General features: G+C 45.5%; 1 protein-coding gene across 1 annotated transcript; it reads right to left on the bottom strand.

The window, feature by feature from the left end:
- Nucleotides 1–2,311: 2,311 nt before the first annotated feature.
- On the bottom strand, nucleotides 2,312–18,048 carry LOC140207666 (NACHT, LRR and PYD domains-containing protein 3-like). The gene is made up of 8 exons (XM_072276223.1): nucleotides 17,962–18,048; nucleotides 15,306–15,477; nucleotides 15,149–15,214; nucleotides 4,826–6,563; nucleotides 3,303–3,389; nucleotides 2,977–3,147; nucleotides 2,656–2,823; nucleotides 2,312–2,492 (listed from the first exon to the last, which is right to left on the bottom strand). The coding sequence occupies exons 1-8, from the start codon at nucleotides 18,031–18,033 to the stop codon at nucleotides 2,405–2,407; spliced, it is 2,562 nt and encodes an 853-aa protein (XP_072132324.1). The 5' UTR covers nucleotides 18,034–18,048; the 3' UTR covers nucleotides 2,312–2,404.
- Between the last annotated feature and the right edge of the window lie 426 nt (nucleotides 18,049–18,474).

The raw sequence follows: 18,474 nt of genomic DNA, 5'->3' as shown, positions 1-18,474 counted from the left end.
AGTCCCGATACCATGTTCACTGTTTTCCACATCACCTATTTTAGTGATGCATACATCTCAGCCAGTTCTCTCCCATTTCCCTCCATTCCAACAGTGCTGTTGGCCTGGAGATTTCTCAATACATTTTGAGATATTTAGCACCTCCTCTGCTATGATGTAGACTATCACAAAACCATTTGCATTGACTATTTTAAGTTTTGCATCATTCTCTACAATGAAAAAAAAGCAGGATAAATATTGATTTAAGATCTTGCCCATCTGCTGAGGCTCAATATAAAGAAGTTTACTTCCAGAAGTGATCAATTTTTGATCTCTTTTTGGTACATCACGTGGATGCTCTTCAACACTCGTTGTGCATTAAAGTTTAATTTGTCAGAGCCCACAGCCTTACTAATGTCCGGTGTGTTAGAGGAAGCTGATAGACTGTGATCGATCGACTCCCTGTATCAGAGACAGAGACAACATCAGGTGAGAAGCCACGTGAGAGCTTTGAGTAATAGTGACAAACAAGACTGAGGTGACAGAGGGAGTTGGGACTCGGGCGAGTGTATGCATTTCCTGTGCCCTTAGCCCCCACAGAGAAAACAATGACTATAGCAGCCGTATTTGTCACATGTGCATTGACACATATAGGGAAACACGTTGTTTGCGTTGGAGAGGTGCCGTGGCAGTTCGCAAGTGTTGCCATGCATTCGGTGCCAACACAGCATATCCACAACTCAGTAACCCTACCTGTGCATCTTTGGAATGTGGGAGGAAACCGGGGCAGCCAGAGGAAGCTCCCACAGCGAAAGCGTGCAGGCTCCTTTCGGACAGTGGCCGGAATTGAAACACAATCTTAAAGCTTATGCTAACCACTATTCCACCATGTCATTCTGTTATCCTTAACTTAAATACTCCAACACTGGCCACTAATATCTCCCACTCAAGAATGACCTCCAAAGTCCTCTCCACTTATTTACACTCTTACTGCTGTGCTCAGTGATTCTAACCAGACAGAGAGAGTCTCCCTGAGAGTTTGAGGGAGCAGGCATGGTGTTTGCCAAGTTACACTGTTTCATTTACTGATTCCCAAAAATGATTCCGGAATGGAAAGGCTTGTCATAGGAGGAGGTTTTGGTGCTTTGGGAAGCTAATCACTGGAATTTAAAAGGATGATTGGGATCTTCAATGAAACCTATCGAATGTTGAACGGCTTTGATAGAGTGGATGTAGAGAGGATGTTTCTCATGATATGGAGGTGGATGGAAGAGGTCTGAGACCAGAAAACACAGCCTCCTAATAGAGGGGGCTGAAGGAGGTCAACTTAGAACGATGAGGAGGAATATGAACGTGGAGAATATGTGAAATTCTTTGCTCAGAACGTGGAGAATATGTGAAATTCTTTGCCACAGATGTCTAAGGAGGACAGGTGATCTGTTATATTTAAGGCAGAGGTTGACAGAATCTTGATTAGTCAGAGCATGAAAGGATATGGTGATAAGACAGGAGATTGTGGTGAGAGGGAAATCTCTCTTTCCTGATGCAATTTTTGAGGAAATAACAGCAAATACAGACAAAGGAGAGTTAATGGATATTGTTTATTTGGATTTTCAGAAGGCATTTGATAAGGTGCTGCACATAAGGCTGCTGAATAAGATAAATGCTCGTGGTATTACAAGAAAGGTGGAGAGCTTAACAAAGTGTGGTCGCACCCAGAGTAATGCATTTACTCTGGTGGCCCCACTAGAGGAAGGATGTCGAGTCTTTGTAGAGGCTGCTGAAAATATTAACCAGGGTGCTACCTGGATTAGAGAGCATGCGCGACGACTGGAGTTTAGACGAACAGCGACTGTTTTTATTTACTAGAGCGGAGGAGGCTGAGAGTAGATCTGATTGATGTTTCTAAGTTTATGAGCGGCACAGATATACAAGACAGACAGTATCTTTTCTTCAGGGTTGAAATTTCCAGTAGAAGGGGCCATGAATTTAAGATCAGATGGGGATAATTCTAAAGGACATGTGAGGTACAGTTTGTTTTTCAATTTGAGGTTGTGGGTATTTGTCAATTTAACATTATTATTTCGGCCACACTGCGGAATGTACCGTCCTCAGCAAAGTGGGCAAAAGGATTCACTCCCCGGATTACCCCATCCCGGGACTGGTGTCCCATGAGCACTGCCTCCGGGCTCTTACTGCCTGGGGGAGCTCTCCGAACTGAACATACATCGGAGGCAGTTCCGCTGATCCGGAGGTGGAATTACGTCTCTGGAACTGACTCTGACGTCACAGAGCGCGCTGCTGGAGACGGGGTCCGTCAGAAACTTTGGGAATTAAATCTGTCACGGTCCATTAAAGGCGCGGGGGAGGGGGTGGGCGGAGAGTCTGTCAAACTGTGGGTGGGGATGTGCACACATTCAGATGTTCACAGTATCAGACTCAGTCCGGATCTGAGTTCCTGCAGAGACTTCAGTTCCTCTTCCCCGGTCCAACTGATCCGATTGTCCCACAGCCTGAAACAGATGGAAGAGTGAAGAGGAAATAACAAATTACACAACAGTGTCAGCAACAGAGGACTAGGGTTAATGTTTCAACAACATTCACAGACAAACACAAGCGGAAACCCGGCGGATCCGCTGATATTTTATGACATTGAATATGAACACAATCACTCACCAGATCCGCTCCAGATTCGGGAGGGCCAGTATGAGGCGGCGAAGAGCGGGGACAGATTGGTCTGTGAGCGAGTTTGATCCCAGATCCAGCTCTGCCAGTGATTGGGTTGCACTGAGAGCGGAGACGAGATCATCGACACCAGCATCAGTGAGACCGACCTTGTACAACCTGGAGATGAGGGAGTGAGGGTGAAGGACACCGAGAGACAGTGGACGCTATGAATCTCGAATGTTGACCAATTAGACAATTACTGATCACATTAATGTTCAGCGTCAGACACCCAGTGACTGTAAAGACAATCTCCCACAGTCTTACACTTACCACAGTTTCTGGATTTTACACTCCGAGTTCGTCAGAGCCTCAGACACCAGTTTCACCCCTGAATCTCCTAGTTCATTTTCATTCAGGTTCAGCTTCGTCAGTGAAGGGTTTGTGCTGAGAGCGGAGGCAAGATGCTTGGCACCAGAATCTGTGAGACCGACATTGCTCAGCCTGTGGATGAAAGGGAGAGTGTGGGTAAAGGCCACAGAGAGACAGGAGACGGTAGAAATTCCCAGTGTTTATCAGTAATACAATTACTGATCACCTTAATGTTCAGTGTCAGATACCCAGTGACTATAACCGCAATATCCCTTTCTGACACTTACCATAGTGTCTGTATTTTACACTCTCGATTCCTCAGAGCTGCAGACAGCAGTTTCACTCCTGAATCTCCCAGTTTATTCATCCCAAGCCTAAACACAAACAGACAAATTGATGAACAAATTGATTCAGACAGTGGTTCTGAGGGAATTCCTCTCACTCGGTATTTCAGGAAACATTAAACCCTTCAATAAATCACTGACCAATTCACATGACTGTCAATGTCCCTCACTGCCCAGCTCCGAATGTTAGTAATTTAGCCTGTCGGTGTGACTCTGTAAACTTTCTATATTCTGTCTCAGTCCCCGACGTTAGGAAAAAAATCCTGACGAGATGGTAGAAAGCTGCAGCGTTGAAAGGCTGGAAAAAGTCCCACAGGGAGGAAGAGTTGTGGATGAGAACGTGTCCATGGGAGATGGTGGAAGAAAAGCCCGCCAGGGCAAAAGGGATAGGCAGAGTAATCCCACAGGAGGAAGGGAGATGTGGAATAGAGATACCACGGGAAGGAAGGGGAATAGAGAAGAAAGATGCCACAGAAGGAAGGGAGATGGGAAAGAGATATCCCCACAGGACGAGGGGGGTGGAGAAGAGGGATTCCATGGGAGGACGGGAAATGGAGAAAAGAAATCCCACAGGAGGAAGGGGGATGTGGAAGACAGATGCCACAGGAGGAAGGGGGATGGAGTGGATAATTACCACAGGAGGAAGGAGAATGGAGAAGAGAGATCCCACAGGAGGAAAAATGTATGCAGAGGATAGATCCCAGAGGAGGAAGTGGGATAGGGAAGCGAGATCCCACAATGAAGGAAGATAGGTAAAGAGCCATCCCACAAGACGAAGAGGATATGGCAAAGACAGATCCCATAGGAGGAAAGGGAATGGGGAAGAGAGATCCCATAGGAGGAAAGGGGGATGAAGAAGAGAGATCCCATAGGAGGAAGGCAGATGGGGAAGCAAGATTCCACAACAGGATGTGATGCAGACGTAGATCGCACGGGGAGGGTTGGTCAGAATTGAACCCCACAATTGGAAGAGGTGATGCCCACATGAGTGTTGGGTATCTGGCAGTGAACAAAGTCACACTGTTGGAGTGATCGTGATAGTCACACGCGGGGAGAGGGGTTGGGAAGGATAATCTCGGGTATTTCTCTCCCTCTCACTGGGACATTCCTCTGATCCTCTCTTGTACTTCATCGGGAAGAGGGTGCGCAGATCCGTCACACCTGCTGCAGTCAGTGTCGGTGTCGATGTCAGTGACAGTGAGAAGGAACATTGTCAATTGACGTGTCACATGCAGTGAGAAACACGGCCATTCATGTGATTTACTACCATTAAACCAACGGCCATTGTTCGCTCATCTGAAGTCTCCAACATCTCTATACACGAAACCATAGGGCACTCCCGTTCTTGATTTACTGACCGATTGTCTATTAATTTGTCACAAAAACTCATAATCTGCTTTACCTTTACATTAAAACAAAATAATGAAATACTTTCACAGATCAGACTGAGAAATAAGTGAAGTTACCCCAACTCCTGGCATTTGTGCAGCCCAGGTACCAGCCGCTGGATTCCTTCACACTGAATGTGGCAGCCAACTAGGTCGATATGTTTTATTGTATCACAGAGTCCGATGACATGAGACAGGACCGCACAGTCAATCGGGGTCAGTGTCATTCTACTGAATGAAAGTGTTTCCACAGATTCCAGTGCGGCCTGAGCCAGCCCACAATTCTGAGACTCAAACAGGTAGTGCAGTGTGTTCAGGAGGCTCCTTTTACCAGCTTCACTCCTCGTGTTTCCACTCTGGCGTTTAACCTCCTCCCTCACCCAGTCAATCACCCGGCAGGTTGTTTGACGGGGAAATGGTCCCAGAAACTCCTCCAGGCCCCGAGCTGTCATTGGAGAGGAGAGGCCAGCAACAAAACGGAGAAACACCTCAAATCGGCCATCTGTTGTGTTGTGGGCTTCAGTGAGGAATTTCAGGATATCCCCGGGATGCGGATTCAGGAACTGTGCGAGTGCCGCTACAAACTCCTGGATGGTGAGGTGTGGGAATGTGTACACCACACATCGGGGAGAATCCTCTCTCTCCAAAAGCTCCATTAAGAACCCAGACAAGAACTGGGAAGGCTTCAGATTGTAGTTGATTAAATCTCCATTTGTAAATACAATCTTCTTGTCAAACACACCTCTGAAGGCCATCTGACCAACCCTGAGTAACACGTCAAGGGGGTTCTCAATCTCACGGCCGTGGTTTTTCAGGATGTTGTAAATATAGTAGGAATAGAGTTGGGTTATGGTCTTGGGAACTCGCTGGGGGTCCCTGTCTCTTTTTGCGAAGAAGGGTCCCAGTGCCAGAGCGAGGATCCAGCAGTAGGAGGGATTGTAGCTCATGGTGTACAGGATCTCGTTCTCCTCCACATGTTTGAAAACAGCTTCTGCTACCGTCTTATCTTCAAAATGCCTCATGAAATATCCCTTCCGTTCTTCATCGACAAATCCCAGGATTTCAGCCCAGACATTGATTTCTGCCTTTTCTAATAAATGTAACACAGTGGGTCGGGTGGTCACCAGTACTGAACACCCTGGCAGCAGCTTGTGCTGGATTAAACTGTACACAATATCCGACACTTCACACCACCACTCGGGATCTGGGCACTTGTGCTGAGGTTCTGTATCTCTCCGACTGTCAGCAAAATCAATTTTATGTTTGAATTCATCCAAGCCATCGAATATAAACAGCAATCCCTCTGGGTTTTTCCAAACCTCTCTCAGGAAATTCCCAAAGTAAGGATACTGATCCAAAATCAGTTCCCTCAGGTTTATTCTGCAGTTAATGGAGTTTAAATCCCTGAATTTGAAACTGAAGACAAACTGGAATTGTTGGTATATTTTCCCCATGGCCCAGTCATAAACAATCTTTTGCACCATTGTTGTTTTCCCTATCCCCGGGACTCCAGCCAATGCTGCCGAACTCCCAGATTTGCATTTACTTTGGGAAAAGCTGCTCTGGAACAACTGATCAGTCCGGAGTTTTTCCAGCTCTCTGAGGAGATGTTGTTTTCTCCACTCCTCGTGGTCTCTGCCTCTCGCCAGCAGCTCGTGTTCCACCAGTCTCCGATCACGAATAGTAGAAATGACCGTGATCTCAGCGTATCGATCAACCAGCTGGAAGACATTCACCTTCTCCGTCATCAGGATCGTGTTCACGCTCAGTGTTTCGGTTTGTGCCCGCAGAGTCTCCTTGTGTTTCTGTTGAACATCTTCCATGGGAACAGAGAAAGAGTCAAAATGTTAGACGCCTCAACTCAGAATTTAGCAAACAACAAATAGTGCAGCACAAAGCTCTTGTATCAATTTAATTTATCAGAATATGTTCATACACTAAAGTAAATTTGGTTGCAGTGAATCAGAATTGTGACGAAAAACCAAGTTATCAGAAGATTGATGCTGATGAGAGAGATAAGGGGAACAATGGAGAAACATTCAAAATGCTAATAAGAGAGAAGAGCGAGATTAAAGAGAAAGAAAGACATTTCAGATATTGACAGATCGATTGCTTTGAACCTGAACTGTTTGAAGTTTAATGGACAGGCGATACCCCAGCAGGGGGATAAAAAGAACAGGTTCGCTAAGGCACGACACACACCACGAGATCACGAGATAACGAGACCCTGGAAGAGCGGTGTGCCCCCACAAGTTGGTTAAAGTTGGAGGTCTGGTTCGAGGGAACCGACCATAGACTGACAGGGTGGCGGGAACCTGGTGTGTGTGCCCGCCCTTGCCTGGGTGCCGGGTTCACCGCGGAAGAACGGTCGTATCCAGAACGGAGGGATCACAGTCGGTGACCACAGAAGACATAAATGGGTTCGCCCGAAAGCTAACTGCGAAGAACATCAAAGGTCTGTTTGAATCAAAATTTGCATTCTCTCTCTCTCTCCAACAGCACAACAGCGATTACTGCAAACTGTACTAAGCTGAACTGAACTCTGCGTCACTTGAGACTGATCATTTTACCCCTAGACTGCGATAGAACTTGGCTGATTCCTGTTACCCTAGTTCTGTGTACACGTGTGTATTATCATTGCTAACCTGTTTCATTTACATCCTTACGATTAGAGTACTGTGTTACTTATTTCTTTAATAAAACTTTATTAATTTCTGTTAAACCAGACTCCAACTAAGTGGTCCATTTCTGCTGGTTTGGCAACCCAGTTACGGGGTACGTAACAGAATAAAACAAAAGAAACCTACTGCATGTCGATCAGCAACGTTGTAGGGGTGGTGGGGGTCAGCTGTCAAGGTCTCGCAAAGCTGACTCAGACAATCAGCGTTTCTAATCAAACATAAATAATTTATTCACCCTACTATACCACGGATGCTGGACAACTCACCGAGATCATCCAGAAGAATGTCCGGGCCTGCAGATCTGCAGTCTCATGTCCACTAAACAGTATACACGGGAAATACTCAGCAGGACAGGGAGAATAAAAACATAGAGACATAGAAAACCTAGAGAACAATACAGACTCTTCAGCCAACAATTCTGTGCCGAACATGTCACTACCTTAGAATTACCTAGGCTTTATCCATAGCCCTCTACTTTTCTCAGCTCCATGTCGCCATCCAGGAGTTTCTCAGAAGACCCTACTGTTTCCGCTTCCACTAACGTCGCCGGCAGCCCATTCCACGCACTCACCACTCTCTGCGAAAGAAAACTTACCCCTGACATCTCCTCTGTACCTACTTCCAAGCACCTTAAAACTATGCGCTCTCGTGCTAGCCATTTCAGCCCTGGGGAAAAGTCTTTGACTATCCACTCGATCAATGCCTCTCATTATCTTGTACACCTCTATCAGGTCACTTCTCATCCTCCGTCGCTCCAAGGAAACAAGTCCGAGCACACTCATACTGTAAGGCATTCTACCCAATCTAGGAAACATCTTTGTAAATCTCCTCTGCACCTTTTCTATGGTTTCCACGTCCTTCCTGTACTGAGGCGACCAGAATTGAGTACAGTACTCCAAGTGGACTCTTACCACTGTCTTGTATAGCTGTAATATTACATCTTGGTTCTTAAAATCAATCCCACGACTGATGAAGGCCAATGCACCATATGCCTTCTTAACCACAGAGTCAACTTACATTGCAGCTTTGAGTGTCCTATGAACTCGGACCCCAAGATCCCTCTGATCCTCCACACTTCCAAGAATCTTACCATTAATGCTATATTCTGCCATCATATTTGCCCTAACAAAATAAACCATCTCACACTTATCTGGGTTAAACTCTATTTGCCACTTCTCAGCCCAGTTTTGCATCCCATCAATGTCTCGTTGTAATCTCTGACAGCCCTTCACACTATTCACTACACCCTCAAACTTCGTGTCGTCAGCAGATTTACTAAACCATCCCTCCACTTCCTCATCCAGATCATTTATAAAAATCACGAACAGTAGGGATCCCAAAACCGATCCCCAAGGCACACCACTGCTCTGGAGAAAGGGAGAGAGTGGATGCTACAGATCTATTATTCAAATTGAACTAAAATTTTGAAAAGCAGGATCATTTCCAATCCCGGTAGCATCTGGTAAACCTCTCTTCTCCGAGTTCTCCAGATCCTTCCTGTAATGGACCGACAGAATTGAACCAATTCTCCAAGTGCAGCCAAACCAAAGTTTTATACATCTGTAACCTAAAGCTTCGATAGACTTAGTGCTCCGTACAATGAAGTGAACTATGTGATCGTATCTTCTTCATTTACCTGTGTTGTCACACCTAGCGAGCTACGGACATTGACAACAAACTCCCTCTGCACCTCAATGATGTTAGCGTCTGCCAGCTACTTTAAACATCCCCCATACCTTCACACTTTTCTGGATTAAACTCCATCTGCTATTTGCCCACTCGCCTCTGCAACTGATCTATACCCCACTCAACGGCTGTGAAGGCGGATGAAGGCTGCAACAAATCCACCAGCTCCAATCGTCGTGGTTTCCATGCCATTGGAATCAGTTGGTTGATTTGTGAAGTATTGTGTGCTTCTTGGAGTGCAACATCAAGTATTCGTTAAACAAATTCACGCACAGGCGTCTTCGCTCTGGGGACCACTTCTTCAGAATGAAGACCATCATCCTCGACCTCGAGGGATAGCCACGACGATACCCCACTGGACTCTTTGAGACTCTTCTTCCCTCTCCATTACTCATTGTCTCACCTCAGCTTCAGAAACCATATATTTCATTTGCAGACTAAATTCACAACATTTCCCATCACCGTCACGGGACGGTGACAAACTATGCTCTAATCCTCTTTGCAACATGCCGGTTCGAAATTCTGATCAGCTGATATATATCGACTCTCACCAGACGGAGATTTGCCCTGTAACAGTTGCTCCTCACCTGACTTCTACCATTTAATCTGCCTTCCCCAATTTAACATCCCCACCCTGTGTATCACCTAAGCTGCAGACCTCTCTTTATTCATAACCATCTCAGAACTTGAGTTGTGTTCATTATTCCCGAAACCTCTCCCACTGAAACCCGAGCCCGTCCTGAAATAAGGGATAGCCGATGTCAATGTAGGACCTGGTCTGGATGAGGTGTGGGAAAGTTACTTGCAGTGAAAGTACACCTGAAGAATGTGAAACCTCACGGTATGTCAGGATCCTGACAGGAGTGTGCGGGACCTCAGAGTGCTCCAGAGCCTTGTAAAGTAGTTAAAGGGTTTCACATTGTGTGACGGCTCTTGCAGGAGTGTATGGCATCTCGCAGCGTGTAGGTAGACGGCAACAGGCTTGTGGAGTCTCGCAGCGTGTCAGCCCCTGCCAGGGGTGTGTGGTGTCTAGCGGTGTGTCAGTACCCTGCCAGAGATGTGCAGGGTTTCACAGCGCATTAGGATCCTGCCAGGGGTGTGTGGTGTCTAGCGGTGTGTCAGTACCCTGCCAGAGATGTGCAGGGTTTCACAGAGCATTAGGATCCTGCCAGGGGTGTGTGGTGTCTAGCGGTGTGTCAGTACCCTGCCAGAGATGTGCAGGGTTTCACAGCGCATTAGGATGCTGCCAGGGGCGTGTGGTGTCTAGCGGTGTGTCAGTACCCTGCCCGAGATGTGCAGGGTTTCACAGCGCATTAGGATCCTGCCAGGGGTGTGTGGTGTCTAGCGGTGTGTCACTACCCTGCCAGAGATGTGCAGGGTTTCACAGCGCATTAGGATCCTGCCAGGGGTGTGTGGTGTCTAGCGGTGGGTCAGTACCCTGCCAGAGATGTGCAGGGTTTCACAGCGCATTAGGATCCTGCCAGGGGTCTGTGGTGTCTAGCGGTGTGTCAGTACCCTGCCAGAGATGTGCAGGGTTTCACAGCGCATTAGGATCCTGCCAGGGGTCTGTGGTGTCTAGCAGTGTGTCAATACCCTGCCAGAGATGTGCAGGGTTTCACAGCGCATTAGGATCCTGCCAGGGGTGTGTGGTGTCTAGCGGTGTGTCAGTACCCTGCCAGAGATGTGCAGGGTTTCACAGCGCATTAGGATCCTGCCAGGGGTGTGTGGGGTTTCCAAATAACAGGTATACTCTACATAGACGTTTATTGTGTAACGGATCTTGAAAATGACATTTTAGTCTTCACCATGTATCCGGGGCCAGCAAATACCGTTTATATCATCTTCTTAGAGAGTTGAGAGTTCTGAGAAAAACACCGGTGATCTGGCGCTAAACGATGCAGGCATGTTTTCTCAGTAGCCATTCATTCAACGTATTCGAGTGAGACAGGGAACGTAGGAAAGCATGGATTGTATAAACAGTTACATTAGAGAATGGCAAACTAGTAGAGAAGTTGTTCTTTAAAGATCCAGGGGAGTATCTATTGCATGTTCAGAAGTGGTTACCTAGAGTGCCAGGATTTAGGTGTTTCAGAAAGAACAGGGAGGAAGACAAAAGGGGTGGGCGTGGCACTGCTGGTCAGAGATAATGTCACGGTTGCAGGAAAGGAGGAAGTTATGGAGGGATTGCCTACTGAGTCTCTGTGGGTGGAAGTTATAAACAGGAAGAGGTCAATAACTCTACTGGGCGTTTTTTTATCGACCACCCAATAGTAACATGGACATCGAGCAGCAGATGGGGAGACAGATTCTGTAAAGATGCAAGAATAACCGGGTTGGCGTGGCGGGAGGTTTTAATTTCCAAAATATTGATTGCAATCACCCTAGAGCAAGGGCTTCAGATGAGGTGGAGTTTGCTAGGTGTATTCAGGAAGGTTTCCCGATATAATATGTAGATAAGCCTACAAGAGGAGAAGCTGTACTTGATCTGGTATTGGGAAATGAACCTGGTCAAGTGTCAGATCTCTCAGTGGAATAGCATTTTGGAGATAGTTATCACAATTCTGTCTCCTTTACCATAGCATTAGAGCGACGTAGGAACAGACAAGTTAGGAGTGAGGAGAAATATGAAGTAATTGGGCAGGAACTTGGAATCATAAATTGGGAACAGATGTTCTCAGGGAAATGTATGGCAGAAATGTGGCAAACGTTCAGGGGATATTTGCGTGGCATTCTGCATAGGTGCGCAGGGTACAGGAACCGTGGTGTACAAAAGCTGTTGAAAATCTCGTCAAGAAGAAAAGAAAAGCTTACGAAAGGTTCAAAAATCTAGGCAATGCTAGAGACCTAGAAGATTATAAGGCTAGCAGGAAGGCGCTTAAGGATGAAATTAGGAGAGCCAGAAGGGACCATGAGAAGGCCTTGGCGGGAAAGATTAAGGAAACCACCCAAGGCATTCTACAAGTATGTGAACAGCAAGATGATAAGAGAGAATAGGACCAATCAAGTGTGACAGTGGAAAACTGAGTATGGAACCGGAAGAGATAGCAGAGGTTCCTAGTAAGTACTTTGCTTCAGTATTCACTACGGAAAAGGATCTTGGCGAGCATACAGACATGAAGAAAGAGGACGTGCTGGAGTTTTTGGAAAAGTCTCCGGGACCAGACGAGATGCACCCCAGGTTACTACGGGAGGCGACGGAGCAGATTGATGAGTCTCTGGCAACTATCAACGCATCATCAATCGGGACAGGAGAGGTTCCAGTGGGTTGTAGGTTTGTAGATGTTGTTCCCTTATTCAAGAAAGGGAGTAGAGATTGCACTGGAAATTATAGACCAGTGAATCTTACTTCAGGAATTGGTAGACCGATGGAAAAGACACTGAGAGGCAGGATTTATGAACATTCGGAGAGGCATAATATGATTAGGAATAGTGAGCATTGTTTTATCAAAGGCATGTCGTGCCTTACGAGCCTGATTGATTTTTTTTGAGGATGTGACTAAACACATTGATGAAGGTAGAGCAGTAGATGTACAGTATAATGGATTTTAGCAAGGCATTTGGCATGGTACCCGATGCAAGGCTTATTGAGAAAGTACGAAGTCATACGATCCAAGGGGACATTGCTTTGTGGATGTAGAACTGGCTTGCCCACAGAAGGCAAAGTGTGGTTGTAGGTGGTTCATATTCTGCATGGAGGTCGATGACTCAGGGATCTGTTCGGGGTCCCTTTCACTTTGTGATTTTTATCATTGACCTGGATGAGGAAGTGGAGTAATGGATTAATACATTTGCTGATGACACAAAGCTTGAGAGAGTTGTGGATAATGTGGAGGGCTGTCAGAGGTTACAGCGGGACATCAATAGGATGCAAAATTGGGCGGAGAGATGGCAGATGGAGTTTAACCCAGATAAGCGTGAGGTGGTTTATATTGGTAGGTCAAATATGATGGCAAAATATAATATCAATGGTAAGCCTTTTGGCAGTGTGGAGGATCGGAGGGATCATGGGGTCCGAGTCCACAGTACACTCAAAGCTGCTGCGCAGGTTAACTCTGTAATTAAGAAGGTATACGGTGCATTGGCCTTCATCAACCGTGGGACTGAGTTTAAGAATCGAGATGTAATGTTACGGCTACATAGGACTCTGGTCAGACCCCACCTGGAATACTGTGCTCAGTTCTGGTCACCTCAGTACAGGAAGAATATGGAAAATATAGAAAGGGTGCAGAGGGGATTTACAAGGATGTTGCCTGGATTAGGGAGCATGCATTTTGAGAAGAGGTTGAGTGAACTCGGCCTTTTCTCCCTGGAGGATGAGAAGTGACCTGACAGAGGTGTACAAAATAATGAGAGGCACTGATCGTGTGGATAGTCACAGGCTTTTTCCCAGGGCTGAAATGGCTAGCATGAGAGGACATAGGTTTAAGGTGCTTGGAAGTAGGTAAAAAGGAGATGTCGGGGTAAGTTTTTTTACGCAGAGAGTGGTCAGTGTTTGGAATGGTCTGCCGGTGGTGGGAACGGGTACGATAGCGTCTTTAAAGAGACTCCTGGATAGGTACATAGAGCTTCGAAAAATAGAGGGCTATGTGTAAACATAGGTAATTTCTGAAGTAACTGACATTACTCAATGTTAGGCGCAGCATTGAGGGCCGACGGGCCTGCATTGTGTTGTAGGTTTTCTATGTATCTATGTTTCTAAGTCGGTGTGAGAATTCTACAGCTGTATCTGTTCCCTTGGCAAGCAGCATGAAGAACATTGAAGAATAATTTTGCAGGCAATTTGTAGAGATATACTAAGTCAGTGGTGCAAGGAAACTGAGGGGCTTTGGTGGCAGAATATGGACCGAAACAATAATTACGGAAGTGACAGAGACTGAGAGGTCTTTCTAAAGTTCCTAATTAGCCTATCTCAGGTCCCATAAGAACAATAACATATTTGGAATTTGTTCTTGGAAATGAGAGACGCTGAACCAGGACACTGGCAGGGATTCCTCATGTTTCTGATGAAGACTTTCGAATACTGAGATACAACATTGGCTACTGTAAGATTAATAACTGTTGCAATATCTGTCTTTCCTTCGTCCTCTCCTCTGTTAGATGTGCAGTTGGATGATACAACACTGTCTGTGAATATGAAGCTTTTCGGACTCTGAGCACTTGCACTGCCCAGGGCTCCATTTTCACAGACGCAATGTGCTTATGGATGAAGTGAGCTTCTCATCAGTCTGGAGCATGTAATTTATCTCAACATTTTTTTTATCGATTTCTTCAGTTCTTTTCAGCTTCCTCGCCGCATTAACACAACACTGGGTTTCTCTGACCTAATTGACAGCTCTTACCCGTCCACAGTTTCCATCACACACCACAGGCAGACATGAATTTCAGTTCTGTAGAGTTTTCAACCCTCACTGCCCCCCCCCACCCTCCCCTCACCTCCACTGTCTCCTGATGGACTTCCCACTGTTTGCATTAAGAGAGTGCAGATATAAACAGACTGGGTTACAGTTGTTTTTTTGGGATTGGACAGGTTAGTTGGAATATGACCTGGTTTTCTATTTAAAGGGAAGCTGTTGCTGGTATTCTGTGACTAGAACTTCAATCGATGTCCAACTCGAAGAACTGATTATCTGCGGGGACTGACGGAGTTTAGAGAAATGAATTAGGATGAGGGATGTTCGGCAGTGGGGAAGGAGGAAAGAGGCAGGTCGGGTGAGGTTTTGACCTTTTGGGGTGTAGAGGTTTCCCAGATTTCCCCTCCACCGGATTGCTCCTTTGTCTGCTCTGACCCCGGTGCAAGCAGCTGTAGTTCCAGGCACCAGAGAGGAGTCACCCCTTTCCTCAAGTCCCGACTCTCAGCCTCGTTCCTCATTATGTCCTTTGTAAACTCTTCCTCCAGGAGACGATGTTTCTATGTGCCTTAGTATGTACTGTGTCACAGTGACAACATTTACCTGGTCAAACCCCCGTGACTCATCAACATGACCGTTCTGCGCAAGTGTCAGCGGTTGGTGGAAACAGCATTTTCTTCACCTACCTTTCAGCTCACTGGGGATCTCCCGTAAACCTTGAGCGGGGTCTGATCGCTCGTACGGTGCACAACCTGTTTAATTTTAAACAGTTTGGTGAAATCAGAATTATAGAGTGTGCATTGTTTGAATCCGAATTGACATTAATCTCTACTATTATCTCACCATATTCCTGTATTTCTTTAAGTATTTTGTCCAACTTTGGGACGCCATTCCGCATTTTCACAAACGATTCCCACATCACCCTCCGGGCGCGGGAGCCTCTCTCAATCACCAGGCTCAAGAGGAGTTTAGAACCATCCGCCAACTCTCCCTTATCAGCGAGATCAGAGATTTTCTGTGAGGTGCAGAAATGAACATATTGGGGACTGCCAGATTCACAGAGAATGCGAAGTAAGCGATGTTCCCTTTATCGGGATCACACGGCCGGATGCCGATCCTCTCTGGAGATGGGCTGTACATTCAGAGCAGAGAACAGAGAGGGGCATTCACCGTGAACCTGGCCCACCAGTCAATGAGATCCTGGCTGGTCTGTGACCACTTTGTTACAATGATTCCAACCCATAAATAATTCCTCATCAGATTTGACAGTGTCAATAAGAAATCATAAAATATGATTTATCATAAAGCAGATGAACAAAGAAGTCAAGAAGCTTTTTTATAGCACGTGTTCAGTCTCAGAGAAGTTACAGAAAAGATGATGCGATTAATCTTCTCAGTCTGCCAGTATCCAACATGACGGCGACTGGCACCCACTGTATTTCCATTTTCTTTTCTGGTGGCGTTTCTTCAGTGATTACATCACAACATCACAACATGGTAGTGTACCACGAAAGACACAGTTTGCAGTTACAAATTATAACACAAGCACCTCCACCCAAAAGAGAACACTGTCGAGTTCCTGTGACACCCACAGATGATGCCCAGGTTTTCACTGAAATCCTACGGTCACGCTCTGCGATCGTCCTAAACGGAAATACCGTATCATATTTCTATTTAATGTCCATTATGTTAAGCCTATACAACAGTTACCCGCTTCCCTCGCTGTGAAAATGAGCAATCACCCACCAGTCCGGGGGATATTTTCACCCCTTTTCTGTCATTGGTGCAGATTCATAATTTTGTGATTGTACAGGGCATGCAAAATTTGGGCACCCCTGGTCAAAATTTCTGTTACTGTGAATCGTTAAGTGAGTAGAAAATGAACTGATCTCCAAAAGACATGACGTTAAAGATGAAACATTCTTTTCAACATTTTAAACAAGATTAGTGTATTATTTTTGTTTTGTACAATTTTAGAGTGAAAAAAAGGAAAGGAGCACCATGCAAAAGTTTGGGCACCCCAAGAGATTTGAGCTCTCTGATAACTTTTACTAAGGTCTCAGACCTTAATTAACTTGTTAGGGCTATGGATTGTTCACAATCATCGTTAGGAAAGACCAGGTGATGCAAATTTCAGAGCTTTATAAATACCCGGAATCTTCAAACCTTGTCCCAACAATCAGCAGCCATGGGCTTCTCTAAGCAGCTGCCTAGCGCTCTGAAAATTAAAATAAATGATGCCCACAAAGCAGGAGAAGGTTATAAGAAGATAGCAAAGCGTTTTCAGGTAGCCATTTCCTCAGTTCATAATGAAATTAAGAAATGGCAGTTAACAGGAACGGTGGAGGTCAAGTTGAGGTCTGGAAGACGAAGAAAGCTTTCAAGAGAACTGATCGTAGGATTGCTAGAAAGATAAATCAAAACCCTGTTTGACTGGAAAAGACCTTGAGGAAAGTTTTGCAGACTCTGGAGTGGTGGTGTACTGTTCTACTGTGCAGCGACACCTGCACAAATATGACCTTCATGGAAGAGTCATCAGAAGAAAACCTTTTCTGCGTCCACAAAATTCAGCGTCAGAAGTTTGCAAAGGAACACTTAAACAAACCTAGTGCATTTTGGAAACATGAAGTTGAAATAGAACTTTTTGGCCGCAATGAGCAAAGGTATGTTTGGAGAAAAAAGGGTGCAGAATTTCATGAAAAGTACAGCTCTCCAACTGTTAAGCACGGGGGTGGATCGATCATGCTTTGGGCTTGTGTTGCAGCCAGTGGCACGGGGAACGTTTCACTGGTAGAGGGAAGAATGAATTTGATTAAATACCAGCAAATTTCTGGAAGCAAACATCACACCGTCTGTCTTCTACAACAGGATAATGATCCTAAACACACCTCAAAAATACAAAATGGACTACCTCAAGAGGTGCAAGCTGAAGGTTTTGCCATGGCCCTTTCAGTCCCCCGACCTAAATGTCATCGAAAATCTGTCGATAGACCTCAGAAGAGCAGTGCACGCAAGACGGACCAAGAATCTCAGTAAACTAGAATCCTTTTGCAAGGACGAATGGGCGAAAATCCTCCAAACAAGAATTCAAAGACCCTTAGCTGGCTACAGAAAGCGTTTATATAATGTGATATTTGCCAAAAGGGGTGTTACTGAGTACTGACCATACAGGGTGCCCAAACTTTTGCTTTGGGCCCTTTTCCTTTTTTGTCATTTTAAAACTGTAAAAGATGGAAATTTAAAAAAAAAACACTTGCTTAAAATATTAAAGAAATGTGTCATCTATAACTTTATGCCTTTTGGAAATCAGGTCATCTTTTACTCGCTTAACTATTCACAGTAACAGAAATTTTGACCAAGGGTGCCCAAACTTTTGCATGCCACTGTATATTCAGTATTTATTTCCCAGTTGTTCATTTATCTGCTTTAATATCCGATGAGTCAGATTTTGGACACCTATGATGTGTGAACATTCAAACCCATTCTCTCGCTCACTTACCCGATGTTCCTCTTCACTGAACTGATTCTCGAACGTTAACGCCAGGCTCATTCCGTGCACCACTCCTTCCATCGCCTGCTCCAGCCTGTCCCGGTAGAAGTCAATCAACTGCAGAAGCTTGAAATCGTTCCAGTTTGCCAGGAGCTCGGTGATTACTGAGCTCGGACCTGTGGAGCGAAGTGAAGGAAACTAAAGACATTATCCAACCTTTATTGCTCAACACCTTTCCATCTAGAACCTAAGGTCGGTGCACCATGTTACCAAACACAATCAGAAATAGACACACACAGGTGTTACCATTTTGAAGCACAAATCAGGGAAGGACTTACACAGCGAAAGACATGGCACTGAGAGATATAGATCCAACTCCAAGGAATTTAATTAATTGATAGTGGCGTCACGTGGAGACAGGGTATTAAAGAGAGTCCTGGAACATTTAATTTTGTTAACCTAGCTACTGAGTAGAGAAATTGGAGCTGTATGAGTCGTTCGTGAGGTCTTGTTTGGAGTATT

This window comes from Mobula birostris, chromosome 13 (assembly GCF_030028105.1).
Source record: "Mobula birostris isolate sMobBir1 chromosome 13, sMobBir1.hap1, whole genome shotgun sequence".
NCBI lineage: Eukaryota > Metazoa > Chordata > Chondrichthyes > Myliobatiformes > Myliobatidae > Mobula > Mobula birostris.
The sequence above is the reverse complement of the archived record's forward strand: the minus strand, read 5'-3'. Positions and strand labels throughout refer to the sequence as shown.

Coding starts and splice junctions, on each gene's coding strand:
- LOC140207666 (XM_072276223.1), bottom strand. CDS start 18,033: ATGGAAGGAGTGGTGCACGGAATGAGCCTGGCGTTAACGTTCGAGAAT. Junction 6,564..15,148: donor GATCCCCAGTGAGCTGAAAG/GTAGGTGAAGAA, acceptor TTCCCATGGAAG/ATGTTCAACAGAAACACAAG. Junction 2,824..2,976: donor TGTAAAATCCAGAAACTGTG/GTAAGTGTAAGA, acceptor CCTCATCTCCAG/GTTGTACAAGGTCGGTCTCA.